The 15027-nt window shown below is 35.9% G+C and overlaps 1 protein-coding gene across 2 annotated transcripts; it reads right to left on the bottom strand.

The window, feature by feature from the left end:
• Window positions 1–1527: 1527 nt before the first annotated feature.
• On the bottom strand, window positions 1528–12747 carry LOC111408745 (PH, RCC1 and FYVE domains-containing protein 1-like). Of its 2 annotated transcripts, none has more exons than XM_023038507.1 (9): window positions 12269–12747; window positions 8533–8619; window positions 6406–6495; window positions 6223–6309; window positions 5968–6129; window positions 3322–5424; window positions 3097–3243; window positions 2181–2689; window positions 1528–1921 (listed from the first exon to the last, which is right to left on the bottom strand). In XM_023038507.1, exons 1-9 carry the CDS (start codon window positions 12314–12316, stop codon window positions 1762–1764), a joined length of 3393 nt encoding a protein of 1130 aa, XP_022894275.1. In that variant the 5' UTR covers window positions 12317–12747; the 3' UTR covers window positions 1528–1761. The 2 variants fall into 2 exon arrangements, with proteins under 2 accessions (XP_022894275.1, XP_022894276.1); XM_023038508.1 differs by having other exon boundaries at window positions 6010–6129.
• Between the last annotated feature and the right edge of the window lie 2280 nt (window positions 12748–15027).

The following is a 15027-nucleotide window of genomic DNA, read 5'->3' as shown; positions in this document are numbered from 1 at the left end:
TGCCAGTTTAAAATACAATCAACTTATTCATCAAATCTCGTCCCCCCTCCTCAAAAAAATAAAAAATAAAAAAATAAAAAATAAAAAATTATGTAATCATTATTTACTTTTTTATGTACAAGTAGCAAATTCCAAATAAAAGTGTAAAGTTTTATATGAGTCATCTATTAGGTGTTCTGTTGAGAAGCTATTGGAATGCATTGTCAAGCTACTTTATAGCCTGAAAAATGAATATACATACATGCATACATACAAACGCCTTTTGTAACGATCAAAGCTAGAGTAGATCACACGAATGTCAATGTACTAGTAGAGGATTTGGCCCATAGATTTTAGTTCATGGACACGAGCTGCTGAAAACATATTCACTTATGCTTATCATATCATGTTGATAGATGAATGCACATATTTCTTGACATGTTTTCTAGAAAGTGGACTTTTGAAAAACCTTGAATGAGTACTAACTAACTCGGGTCATTAGATTTTGTTGATTGATTGATTTAAAGAGAAATCAAAATATATTAATAAATTTGGATAACATGTCCAACATGCTAAACAAAACCACTTATGCACTATGTCTCATTTTCTTTGAAGTCAACTGAGAAATGGGAAAGACTTAAAATAAAGGTGCATAATGTCAAAGTTTGGTACATAATTTGAAATTGGGTTTCTACCATTGGAGGGAAATTCAAGATACAGTTGATTGAAAAACCTACTGTTATTGAATCTCAAAAAAGCTATGCTATGTTTACAAAAGAGATGTACATGATTTGTAATGAGCAACACTTTATATTTTTTCATTAGACATTAATAAAATAAAAATAAAAAATAGCAACCATACAAGTGCTGTCAACGCAGCACCTGAAATTGCCCTAGCGTAAAAGGAATAACACACTCAAAAATTCATCGACAAGTAACTCAACTTGATTATAAATTAACATGTTTAGCTAAGTTTGGATCGAGGCTGACCCAACCTGCACCGGTAATCATATTACGTTTTTTGTAAAATCAAAATTTATGAAACTTCGTGAATCATCATCAAGGTCAATATCTTTTAGTACAGGCACTCCATTATGAATTCTTTTACAAGTAACATTGCCCTCTAATTGACAAGAACCAGTCATTTTCTGCTGATTAGAGCTACTCAAACAGGGGCATTTGACCCGTCTGGCAGCCTTTATTTTTTCTAGCTGTCAAATGAAAAAACAACACGTGTGATCCTGTAAAAAATTCTGTCATTAGACCTATTCATGTAGAAGGCTTGTTTTCTGCCACTACCTTTGCCAGAAGAATAAACAATGTTGCCCTTGCTTCAGTATGTTTTCTATTATATTCTTTTGGTTGATTATTAAAAGAATATCGTGCACTACTCAGTCAATAAATGTCGCAGATAGACCCTAAAGAAATCTCAAGCGTTTTTGGCTGAGCAAAAACAAGAGAGGTTTCTCTGATTGTTTGATTCGAAATTTTGAACTTGAAAATCATGCAAGTGGTAATAAAAACCCGATGTATAAGCTACGCAGAAAATGGGGGAAAAACCAGGCACAAAAACTTTCTAGCATATAATAATCGACATGTCTATGTACACTGCAGCAGGTAACAAAAAACGATGGACTCCCCAGAAATAAATCAGGAAGAAGATAAATTTAAAGAGAGGAGGATAAGAAAAATGAGGGAAGGGCCAAAAAAAGAAGGATGTCTATTTCCCCCACTATGAGAACCTGCACTGGCATAAATGGAGATTTTTTCTTTACTTTGTACCTATACTTGGGAAGATGGTGAAACAGCTCCCTCGAACCTACGTATATCCTGGCCGGAAACTGATGATTTGTCCGATCCACAAACATTGTATCTCTCATAAACTTTTTCACGATTCTCTGACCACCAAGTCTCTGCTTGGTGCTCCCCGAATCTTCGCCGGCTGCATATAGAAGAAAGAAGTCAACATTAATTACAACTTTTCTGACTTTAATGAAGTTGCAACTATATGAACGAACATTGCTTAGACCAAAATCAACAGCACTAAATGAGATTTGAGAACAATTTTCAGTAAAATTAAGTGTTAATTAGCGAATTATAATAGTTAAAGAAAGTCTTATCTAACCAATTATATAATAAATACCCTTTTTTAAAAGAAAAATACATTTGACGTTAGAATAAACAATTAAGATTCCGGATACCTGAAGCGAACACGTTTGAGATCCCTAGTTCCATCTCGAAGGGCTACAAGTGTTATATACACACCAGGTTCGTATTGTTCAATCCACTCAGCCTCAATTTGACTAGCATTACCAGGAACCGAGTTTCTTGATTTCAAGACATTTTCACCGTCTTGAGGAACAGATGCTTTAGTGTTGATACTTTCAGCGCTATTCCTATAAGCCTGAACATCTTCACATCCATTAGGAAGTCTGACGTCCGAGCGTTCATTCATCCCATTGATTGCAGAAAATCCAAGTCCCTGAGCACCAGATTTACTTTCATTGCAAATTCTATTTGCAGTAGTGGAGTCAATTCCAAGGTGGGAAGCCATGTATGAGCTATTGATCGTATCAGATCTTGAATTCCTTTCTACATTTGCACCAGTGTAGTGTATGCCATTTGGTTCCGCACCATTTGGTAGGTAAGCCAGCTTGATGCTTTCAGAATCATAAGCCCCGGGTGGTAATCTTTCAGCCATATCTTTGAGCTGGAAATTGAGAAAATGAGAGAAATCAACAGAGCATATTTTTTCCGGCAATTATTGACCTTTATCTTACTGATGATAAATAAAAAATAGAAAGATACAAGAGCGAAGTTCTTATAACAGACCAAATCAAACATATATTCACACCAAAAGGTAAAAATATGAGCGCAGACAAATAGAGAGGCTTCAAATAGCCTCCAAAACACGGTAATTTAGTTGAGTGTAGGTGTCTATGGCGGGAGAAGAAATCAAGGCAGCCTAAAGAATTCCACGTGATATCCATACTGTATAAACACCAGGAACATAATTGGATCACAGGAATAACCGCCCAATAAACTTTTTTTTCCTCCAGAGCACATTCGAGTGTTCAATTTAAGAGAAGCCAATACAAATCTAAAGCTTAACCTCACCTGTGCAGTAAGTGACTGTATCACTTCTTTTGCAGCTTTACATTTAGCAGATTCCTCTGCAGCTAATGCCTTTGCTTCTTGAGCTTTCTTAGCTGATTTCTGGATATCCAATTCTTGCAGTTCACATCGATTTCTAAGGCTCTCAATCTATCATCAAAATAAAAAAGATTAACATTGAGAAATTAATTCTAAAAGATGAAACAAAGATTGAAATTTGGAATGTACCTGTACACGCAATTTATGTACTTCTTGATTCAGAAGTTCATTAGACTTCTTCAAACTATCCGTAATGCTTTTGGAAAAAGAAAGCCCTGAAGTTGTAGGGACAGGTGTTGCAGATCTCGGAGGGCTGGATTTTCTTGAGAAGGGGGACACAGACCTGGAACTAACACTAGATGGTGCAAGAACTGGATTTGGAACTGTTCGACGAGCATCAACAGCTGTAGACATTACAGCGTCTCGTAGCTGTAACAAAGAAGGCACTTGAGAGGAACAGACCAAAGCAAATGTATCCGATTTCTTTCCTTGTTTAGCCGCTTTTGTATCTAACTGTTTAATTAAATCAAAATTGGATGGCATTCCCAACTTGCCCAATCGCGGATCAGCCTTGTCCAACCTGTCCTTGTTTTCACCTGAAAGGCGTGGTACAGCATTTCTCCGGCTATTGACCCTGGCTTCTGCCAATTTACTTAGTTTAGCAAAACAGGCATCACAAACACGATATGGTTTGCTGGGATTAGGTGCCAATGCAGCTCGTAGTTCTTTTCTAGAACTGCAAGCATGACAGTGTACTAGTCCACAGTTATAGCAATTGTGCCTCTTCCTCGTGAAGCCAAAAACCTGTCTACAAGCCGAGCACTGAGACTGCTCAGCACCAGAAACCCATTTATGAAGACATATAGCAGCTGTGAAATTTGATCCACAAGCAATATATTTAACATGCCTATCCTTTAAAGCTTCAACTAGTGTTGGCGTTTTCCGGTCTTCTATATCTCCCTGGCCCAACCTTCCGTTGGCCCCTTTTCCCCATGTGTAGACCTCATTTTTGGATGTCAAGACAGCCACATGATATGCACCACAAGCAATTTCTTCAATAGATTCACCAGCAAGCTTGTCTTCTACCAAGCAAGGTAGCTTTCCACCAGACTGAGGATTTCCAAGCTGACCATAGACTGTACTTCCCATTGTGAAAACCTGCCCATATGTAGTTAGGCCTGCAGTCAAACTATGTCCACAGGCAATTTTGTGAAAATTGTAATCAATAAGTGCAGGCACACAAGTAGGTTTCAGTCGAGGTTCTTTGTCACCATGTCCAAGACGGTTTTTATCACCATCACCCCACGTGAATAATTTTCCAGATGAAACACTTGCATTGGACTGTGTTACAATAACCTCAACCACAGCAGCAGTATGCCATACTCCACAAGCAATGGCAATAGTCCTCAACCCTGAAAGAGAGTCAACCTCTCTTGGGTATGAGACATTTTCCCGATTACCATGGCCTAAAACACCAAAGGTTCCATCCCCAAATGTAAAGAGTTGTCCTGTTGAAGTTATCAAGGCAGTGTGCCATGGACCACACGTAACCTTTGAAACTTGAAGTCCCCCAAGGGATCCTGAAATTCTCTTTGGTATCCAGTGACTGTTATCAGTGCCGTGACCCAAGAGGCCAGCATTATGTGTACCATCTCCCCATGTATAAAGTTCACCAGCCATCGTAACAGCACAAGTGTGAAACTCTCCACACGCTACAAAATTAACGCTGCAAAAGGATAAAGATTCCACAAGACACGGTTGAGTAACGTCTTTCCCAACTCCATGGCCAAGCCGCCCCCCAGATTCTTCACCCCAACTAAAGACTTCACCTTGCCTGGTGACTAATGCAGCATGCCTCACCCCACAAGCAATATGATGGACATCCAGAACAACATTAGATTCTAATATCCTGGGACGAAGCACGTCAGCTCTCGTACTCACTGAACTAGCATTCTTCTCTGGCCCAACCTTGACAACATTATCACATATGACCTCACCCCATATGTACACATCCCCTAGAGCATCACAATCATCTGGTGCAGAACCATGACTGGAAGTACTGGGGGCACTAGAAACACTCACTCGAAAAGTGTCTGAACCAGATCCTTTCACCTGCATGTTTGTGTGATCCAAAGCTACATGTGAACTTTCTGAATGCACCGAATTATCCATGCGATAGCTGTTTTGTGAAGGATTTATGCTCAACTTGACAGAAACCTCGGGAGAGCTAACCTCTCGTGCAGCACTCACAGAACTGTTGCCTGGACTATTTGAAGTCAAATCTCTGTTATCCTGGTATCATTTGATTAGGAATCACAAGTTAACATGACAGTAATGTTTGTGTTTTAACATCACCAAGACCATCACCAATATAATTTTTCTCATTCGAAATATTACACTAGTAGCAGCAGAAGATGCATAAAAAAAACAATAAGAAATCAACTGTTTTCCCATCACATCCGATTGGAAAACAAATGCACTAGAATATTCTAACAAAAATTGCATCAAGCACAGGGATCAACCTGTTTCAGGATATGCAACAACAAACTAAGCTTTATCCCAAAAAATTTGGCGTCACATAACTCCTTTTTTCAAATGTAAGATTTCTCAATCTAAGTACAAGAAGTTTTACACTAAATGATATACCGAGGAAATCAAAATATCCCAAAAATCTTTTTATGATGATCTCCAAGTTTTGATGTTGTAAGGACTGGATAATTTATGTGCAAGCAAAACAAAATGATTGGCAAACCTGAACTCTATCCTAGTTAGCTAATCAAGAAACATAACAGTATATTATTTCAATGTATGATCCCAAAAGAAAGAATAAACCACATGATCATTAGCAGATAGATAATGCAAGGTTGCAAGACTTGCATCAAAACAGAGCCCTCCATCATCCCATCCATCTATTTTTGACCGCCCAGCTTGTCCAGATGATATTAAAGCCTTAAGGCCAGCTATCCAGATCTCTGCCTCAACTTTGTCCTTGCAGATCTAATTATACAACAAAGAATAGGCACAACTTCCATGTAAAATACAGAGAAAATGCAATATTTATTTAATAACAGAAATCAATCAACCACTAACCAGATCAAGAGATCTTTTCCCATTGTTGTATATGAGAGAGAAGGATAAATAGTCCTTTTCAGGACGCAGATATCGTTGGAAAACAGCCTAGAAACACAGAAAGAAGTTGAGGAAAACTTATAAACTATCGAAACTTGTTTTAAAATGACTTAGGAACATGAGCTGAGGTCTATGAAATCTCACGGTTCTCTGTCCAGGGATAATTCTTGAAACTGAAGCTAACTTTAAATTTCTTTCACCACTACTAGAAATCCAAATTAAAGATGTTTCATCCTGCAATATTAACAATAAATCAACTACTTGCATGTCGAAGAAACAAAATAAGAACAAAACTTAAAATAGTTTGAGAAGTCGTGATGATATGAAAAATTAGGGACTGATGGTTAATAGGAAGCAGTAGCAACTCAACTAGTTATTACATATACCCTTCAAAACAACAGATATCCAAAACATCATGAATTCTAATGACCATCGAATGCCACCAAATTCTTGGATGCTGAAGGCAGTTCAGCTGCCAGATTTCATTCTAAAGCTAACCCAACTCCAAGAAAATTTGAGGATAAGCCTCGGTGGTATGACTACAGTAACAAACCTGGACATACTAGAGAAATGTGCTGGAAACTTCATGGGAAACTAGCATATTGGAAGAGTAGGCGATTTGGTGACAAAGCAGGACATGGAATGCAAGCTGGCAGAGATAACGAGGTTGCTGTCCCATTTAGTAAAGAACAAATAGAACAACTCCATAAGTTGCTGAGTGCTAATCAGTCATTAACTCCTTGCAGGTTCAGTAGCACAGACTGGTAAATTCCTATGTGCATTAACTATTTCCTCTACTACAGTACCTTAGATCATTGACTCTGGTTCAACTGATCACATGACTAGTCTACGATATTTACTTAAATACTGTTCACCTTTTATAGTTTGCTGATGGTAGTTCGTCAACTATTGCAGGTAAAGGTTCCATAGATATATCAGAAAAATATTGAACTAAAATCAGTCTTTCATGTGCCAAATCTCTCTCAGAATTTGTGCTGCTGCTGGCTTTCATCCTAATGCTAATCCAGATCCAAGGAAATTTTGAAGATAAGCCTCGGCGGCGTGACTACCATAACAAACCAGGATAAATGAGAGAAATGTGCAGGAAACTTCATGGGAAAACAGCATGTTGGAAGGGTAGGCGATTTGGTGACAAGGAGGGTATGAAATGCAAGCTGGCACTGGTAATGAGGTTGCTGTCCTATTTAATAAATAAAAAATAGAACACCTCCTTAAGTTGCTGAGCGCCAATAAGTCATCTAAACTCCCTACAGGTTCAGTAGCACAGACAGGTATACTCCTAAGTGCATTAACTAGTTCCTCTACTACAGTAACTTAGATCATTGACTCTAGTGCAACTGATCACTACTAGTCTACCATATTTATTTATATTCTATTCAACTTGTATTAGTAATTTCGAAATTTAGGATTGCTGATGGTAGTTCGTCACCTATTGCAGGTAAACGTTCCATATCTCAGAAAATATTGAAATAAAATCAGTCTTTCATGTGCCAGATCTCTCTCAGAATTTGTTATCTACCAGTAAATTGACTAGAGACTCAAACTGTATTGCTAAAATTTTTGAATCCCGTTGTGTTTTTCAGGATTTGAATTTGGAGAAGGTGATTTGGCAAAGCTAGATGGTAAGTGGACTCCATTATTTCGATGAAAACTCTCTTATAAATAAACAAGCTCAAGCACTGGATAGTAGTTGTAGTTCAATGCCTGTTAAGAGTCAAATAATGTTATGGCATCTTAGATTAGGCCATTCGATTTTCCATATCTAATACTTTTGTTTCCTTCTCTGATCAAGAATGTAGATAGTTCATCCTTTTAATGTGAGAGTTGTCAACTATCAAATAATCATCGTTTTATTTTTTCTCCTAATATTGTGAATATAAACCATTTCATTTAATCAACCCCAATAAGTATTTCAATAATAGCGTACTTTTATTTCTTATTAGATATTTTTTAAAATATTTCTTACTAGATATTTTTTAAAATATAGTGTTATATCAGCTCTTAGAAAAAATCACCTATGTTCTGAGAAAACTAGAGGTATAGAAATTATAACTTGCATCACCAGAGAACCATGAAATGCTAGTAAAGCAAAAGAAAAAGGGAAAAATTACAAAGTAATATTAATAACGAAAGTGCGGATAATATCATCTCAATCTGTTTATGCAAAAACATCTTTACCCATTTCTCAGGAGATCTTACAACCAAATAAACGGGTGAGTCCTAATTATGCATCAAGTATACATAACTTACGTTAGAGAGTCTGAACGGGTAAAATTTAGGCTTTCCCTTACGACCATATTTAAGTAGTTGAGCACCCTTTTTTAGAGCAATCAGCGCCTGCAAAATGTAATAGGGGATCAATCACTAATAGAGGCATTTACAGCTTCAAACATAAGTTGATAAACAGAGAATGACATAATTTCAGAAAAATAACATCATGCCCCTGTTTGATGCGGATTAAAATCAAGCATTTAGTAGATATTGATAAAAGTCGATGAAATGTGTCATTGAAAAGTTGTGGGACCCATGAATATGTGGTTAAAATCCGGATTTTAATCTGGATTAATCTCCAGATTTTAATTACCTCCAAACTGGGGCTATATCAGTCTTAAGCAGCTAAATAGATTGTGAAGCCATCTCTAATAAGAAATATAAATATTTTCAGAACAATAATGAAGTGTCGGCACAGACACATCTGGACAACCTTGGGCATTAATCTGGTACTCCTCCATCCATGTCTTGTTGAAAAATACAAGTTTTATTTTGCACAGTTGTCAGTCATCAAACTCTTATCAGACCCATGCAAGACACTTATTGACATGTTGACAAAATTATAGAGAAAAGATGGTTTTCTTAAATAGTAAAATAGAGCATCATATCACATAAAAAGAAAATAAAATACACCATATAGAACACACTAAAAGATAAGGGAAGCATGATCATATACGTTTCGTTAACAATAGTAGAATACAAGGAAATTTGTTGAGGGATGAGAATTTAAGAGCACTCAAACTCCTAATGTTCTCCCTACTTTTCTAGTCTTGCCTTTTCCCATGTTGCTGAATAAGTAAATGCAATGCACGAACTAGAGCAACTTCTTCAATTTTTTTCAACACAATGTTCTCTATGAACTTTTATGGTGAGATTTTGTGCAATGTTCACTAGTAAAAAATGTCAAATAATCTTGAGAATTACCGTAAATATTTCTTAAACAAACATTTGCTGATGTAATAATTACCATGTAAATTAGAAAAATAAATAAAAAATAAATTTAAAAAAAAGCCTGGCGCAAGCACTTGAATATAGAAAAAGACATAAAGACGGGTATAAATACACCATGTTGTATACATATAAATTTACATTTGAATGTTAAACTGAACTTAGAGAATTGTCTCAAATTTGTCCATTTTCCATGTTGGTAGGTTCATGTAGCTTCTTGCACGTGTCCATATTACAATCGTATGTTAAATTGAACTTAGACAATTGTATTACATTTGTTCCATTTTTCACGCCTGTAGGTTCAAGTAGCTTCTTGCACACGTCTATAGTACATGTCCGCCCTTAGAGATTTGTCTTACATTTGTTCCATGTATTTATTCCAGTAGGTTCACATAGCTTCTTGCACATGTCTATTTAACACGTGCACTTTGCTTCATCATAACATAAATAATAATATGTATGTTTGATCCCACTAATTTGATATTGATGAATACAGATATTTTCTATGCAGTCGAGACAGCCCTGCAGTCCTTTCAACCACATCAGCTAAACATATACATCTACATGTTTAGTCATATATATATTAACCATAGAAGAATCCCCAAAAGCATTTGAAGTTCAAAGCAGCAGCCCATATTCCTATCAATCCCATATAATACTGTATCATAATTCTTAGACTATAAAATTATTAGTGGAAATTCTTCCTCGTTTTGTTAATGGTGAAGGACAAAAGGGAAAGTAATTGTACGTCAATGAAATTGAAAATACTGCTCACAAACAGGTTCTTGCATGTTTTAAACCTCAAATTACTCTAATTTTAACATTCCATATGTCTAGTGTTGTATATTGTTGTTCAAAAGTCAATCAAACGAGTATGGAATGAAAAAACATATTGGGGGGCTAATATTTGGCCTATGCGACCGCATAGTCCAAAAAGAACTGCGGTCGCATGGGCATTTGCAGGACCTAAAGCCCTGCAGTGAGTTGTTCTATGCGGTTGCAAAGGAGTACTATATGCGACCGCATAGAAGGTTTGTCTAGCCATTTATGACTGTTTTCATTTGAATCTAGGAGGCTTTTCAAGTGTTTTTTGGCACCACTTTGTATGACACTGTTTAATGCTATATACATGTGGTTGATGATAAAAAAAAATAAAAACTTGAAAAACATATAGAAACATATAGCCCCTATTTGTTTCCTATTATTTGGCCATTAAAATGAAAATTATGATCGTTATCCATTACATCAAACCACTATATTTGAATTTTTATCCCTTGTGTGGGGCTCATAAAGACTATATTTTCATTCTCATTCTTACATTGACGGGAACAAGCGGGGCCATGGCCACATTTGAGATCATTTACTTCATTCCAAAAAGTATTGAAAATCAATTTTCTCTTCATATTCAAATCCTATTTTGCATTGTCAAATTTTGAAGGATAACACCAAGTGCTTAAGTGTTTAATCCTTTATAAGGCTTGATTAATCCAGCAAAACATTTGCCCATAATCCCTTTAAACACCAAAATTTAATCTGAGGGGGCAAATATCGTTTGAGGACAAAGATAACGTGGTTGAGCCTTCATTTTCATTTTCATCTTCTTGTTATTTCTACTTTGCTTTCTTCTCCATTCCCTTGTATGCAACAATAATTTCTAACATATAGATATGCGGTTGCAAAGGAGTACTATATGCGACCGCATAGAAGGTTTGTCTAGCCATTTATGACTGTTTTCATTTGAATCTAGGAGCCTTTTCAAGTGTTTTTTGGCACCACTTTGTATGACATTGTTTAATGCTATATACATGTGGTTGATGATAAAAAAAATAAAAACTTGAAAAACATATAGAAACATATAGCCCCTATTTGTTTCCTATTATTTGACCATTAAAATGAAAATTATGATCGTTATCCATTACATCAAACCACTATATTTGAATTTTTATCCCTTGTGTGGAGCTCATAAAGACTATATTTTCATTCTCATTCTTACATTGACGGGAAACAAGCGGGGCCATGGCCACATTTGAGATCATTTACTTCATTCCAAAAAGTATTGAAAATCAATTTTCTCTTCATATTCAAATCCTATTTTGCATTCTCAAATTTTGAAGGATAACACCAAGTGCTTAAGTGTTTAATCCTTTATAAGGCTTGATTAATGCAGCAAAACATTTGCCCATAATCCCTTTAAACACCAAAATTTAATCTGAGGGGGCAAATATCGTTTGAGGACAAAGATAACATGGTTGAGCCTTCATTTTCATTTTCATCTTCTTGTTATTTCTACTTTGCTTTCTTCTCCATTCCCTTGTATGCAACAATAATTTCTAACATATAGCGGAAAAAATACGCACCAAATAGAAAAGCACAGCTCCTACACAGTAGAAAAATAGATAATTACTCAGATATTTTGGGCTCACCAAATTCCGACAATCTGCCAGTGTAAAGATCCCATTTTTATGAGCTACTACAAAATATAAAGGGTTAAATTTACTAAAAATAGGATAGAGTTGAAAAAAATCACAGAATAAACAGATTCCAGAAGAAAAGACTTCGTTCTTCTAAATGAAACGGTTGAATTTCACCAATTCATGAAAAAAAAATGCATAGTTACAGATACGACCTCTTCCCAATGATCAAATTCTAAGAAAGTAGGTTAGAAGTTCTTCACCTTTGGCAACGAAAAAAAAAAAGACCAATCTAACAAAAAGTTCTTATTTCTAATCTTTGAAAGTGTTGAGAGAGACAGAGAGAACTAAAATACCTGCTCGATGTCACGGTTGGCATTACCATACCTAACAAGATCTGCCATTCAATGTGAAACGGTCACCGCCACACCACCGCCACCGCCATCTCCCTCCGCTCATTATCATGCGCCTCCAAGGCCGCAAAGTACCATCTACACCTCACCTCTTAAATTACAAAAAATCCCTCCAACATGCAACAGCACTAAACCACCGCCCGTTTTCCCCCTCAGATCTGAATAAATTGACCGCAAAACGCCATCCTAAAACTTATACTACCAGTTTCCTTGATGCTTAAAAGTCAAAGGACAGCCCTTTTCTGGTGAATGTCGCGATGGATTGAAACACGACTGCTTGAGTCTTTTCCCAGCAGAGTGTAGAAACAGCTGCCGGCGGAGACAACAGTAGCTAGGAACTTCCCGGCGACGGCGGAAGGCTAGAGAAAGACAGAGGAAAACATATAGAAATAATTTCCAGGGAGAGAGTTGAGACGAAGGTAGTGAGCGTGTAAGAAATCAAAGAATAGTTTAATTCCTATAATACCCTTGATTTTAGATGACGTGGCAATTTGCTGAGGTTGTTTGTACTTGTGTGCTACACGAGCGAGTACCGCGAGTATGGTTTCGTTTCTCAGGTTCATGAGGTGAGTGTGATCTGGTACATAGGACTTCACGCGGGTCCATATAATAAATGCTTCTTAGTATGCCACGAAGCACCAATTTTTTTGTTCTCTTACATAGAATCACTATTCGGATACAGAAAATTTCTAGGGTCCAATATGTAATGTGCTTTCACAAGGTATCACCGATTCGGCTATTTCCTTGTTAATTTACGTTGTTTGAGTTTCAAAAATAAGAATTAGTGAACACAACTTTCTTCCGGTGTCATGTTATGAGAATTAGATGCTACGATTGAATAAATCTTTGATATTAATAATTTAATGTTATCATCAATTTAATTTCGTGTTCATGATTGTGAAATTGGCGTTTCAACAAGATGTAGGGTATTATCATTGTTTTACTTAACAATTATAATTCATGGCACTGATGCAAATCCACCATATATCATTCAATATTATGTCCATGAATTCGCCTTAAGCCAAGTCTATCAAGGTTGCCTCATTTCAAGCATGTCCTACACTACATTATGCGCTCATTATAGGTTCAGCTTCAACTCGAACACAAGACATTCAATTCTAATGAAAACTAATGTAAATATTGTCATCATCTTACACAAAAGTTATAGCTCATGACAGTAATACAATCCACCATATATAATTCAAATCAAGACCAAGAATCCATCCTAGGCCAATCCTTCAGGGGGCACTGTTTCGTTCATGCTCGTGTGTTGATTCTAGGTGGTATGGGTCATTTGTACAATCATCCATAACTTTTGGACAACGACAATACAATACTTCACGTTGGTATCAAAGTTAGAGGCCGTGTGTTTAATATTGGGATATTCTCGTGGAATGGATGAAAAATATAGGAACATGCTTATAATAGATATGGACTTGCATACTTGGCTTATGCTGGATTCTCGAACTTAATTTTAGGTGGTATAAAGGGTATTGCATTTGTACCATCAATTAGTTTTTGGACAAAAGTGGTGGCAATATCCTATGAGTTTGTTTGGCAAGACTACTATTTCTCGTAGAAGAACTTAGGGGAAAAATTACTTTAGGCTAACTATCAACTTTCTCTAAAAACTTTTCTAACCAAATGAAAGCATTTCCAAAAATTTAATAAATATATTTTAAAAAGGTTATAATTAGTATCAAAAGAAACTTTATGATTTTTAAAAGTCATATGAAATGAACCCTACATCAAGTTACAGGTTTCTAAAGTCAAATATGATATAATCGATCTCTTGACATTTCTAGTTGTTATCAAGGCAATGAGATAAAAATATAGTCGTTTATGATACGCTTTGAATGTGAAATTTCTAGAACATCATAAATACATATCGCAAAACATAACAGATAAATATAGTCTTTGCACTATATCCCAAAAAATTTCACATTTTGGTAAGATCAAATTTCATTGAAATTACCAAAGTTTTTCATTAATTTCATTACCATTGTTTCAAGTGTCAATTTGGAAAGGATGACCTAAACTTGAGATCGCATACAATATTGGATCAAATTTTAAAGTCCTCTCCGATTTAATCAAACATTTGGCAAAACCCAATCTTGTTAATATCACAAAAAGTTTAGCTTATTTTAGTACAAGTGATTCCATGTTGAGCAATTTTGCACGTGTACGAAAATTTTATTGGACATGTGCCTCGAAACCGTATGGATTCGGTAGGTGAGCGAACATCACTTGCGGATGCTGTAGCAAATGGAGCCCGTTGATAGGTCAGTGGACCCCCTTTTCCTTGATGAAGATTATTATGCACGGTTAAGTAGATTATCTCGGCCGCCACTTTGTTTGACTTTCTCTTTTCTTTCTTTGACCTTTCTTATTTTGAGCTTCATTTTCTTACGTGAAAACAGAAAAGAATTTGGAAAGTCTTTGTTGTATAATCTAGTCATCTAAAAAGAGTATTATTTTTCACTAAAAAAATAAATAAATAAAAATAAAAATAAAAATCATTCTAAGAAATAATGAAGTATTTATTTTAGGAAATTGAAAGGAACCAAATTCATCAATCATTTCACAAAATACATGGAATCTCCATGTTGAAATCAAAGAGAATAATAAAAATGTGGAAGCGTGCCTTGATCCATAGTTGTTAGTTTTCTGAACGGGTTTTGATCTTTCAATTGTTACGTGAT

Source organism: Olea europaea, chromosome 14 (assembly GCF_002742605.1).
Source record: "Olea europaea var. sylvestris chromosome 14, O_europaea_v1, whole genome shotgun sequence".
In the NCBI taxonomy this organism is placed as follows: Eukaryota; Viridiplantae; Streptophyta; class Magnoliopsida; order Lamiales; family Oleaceae; genus Olea; species Olea europaea.
Note: the sequence above shows the minus strand (reverse complement) of the source record. Positions and strands in the feature narration are given on the sequence as shown.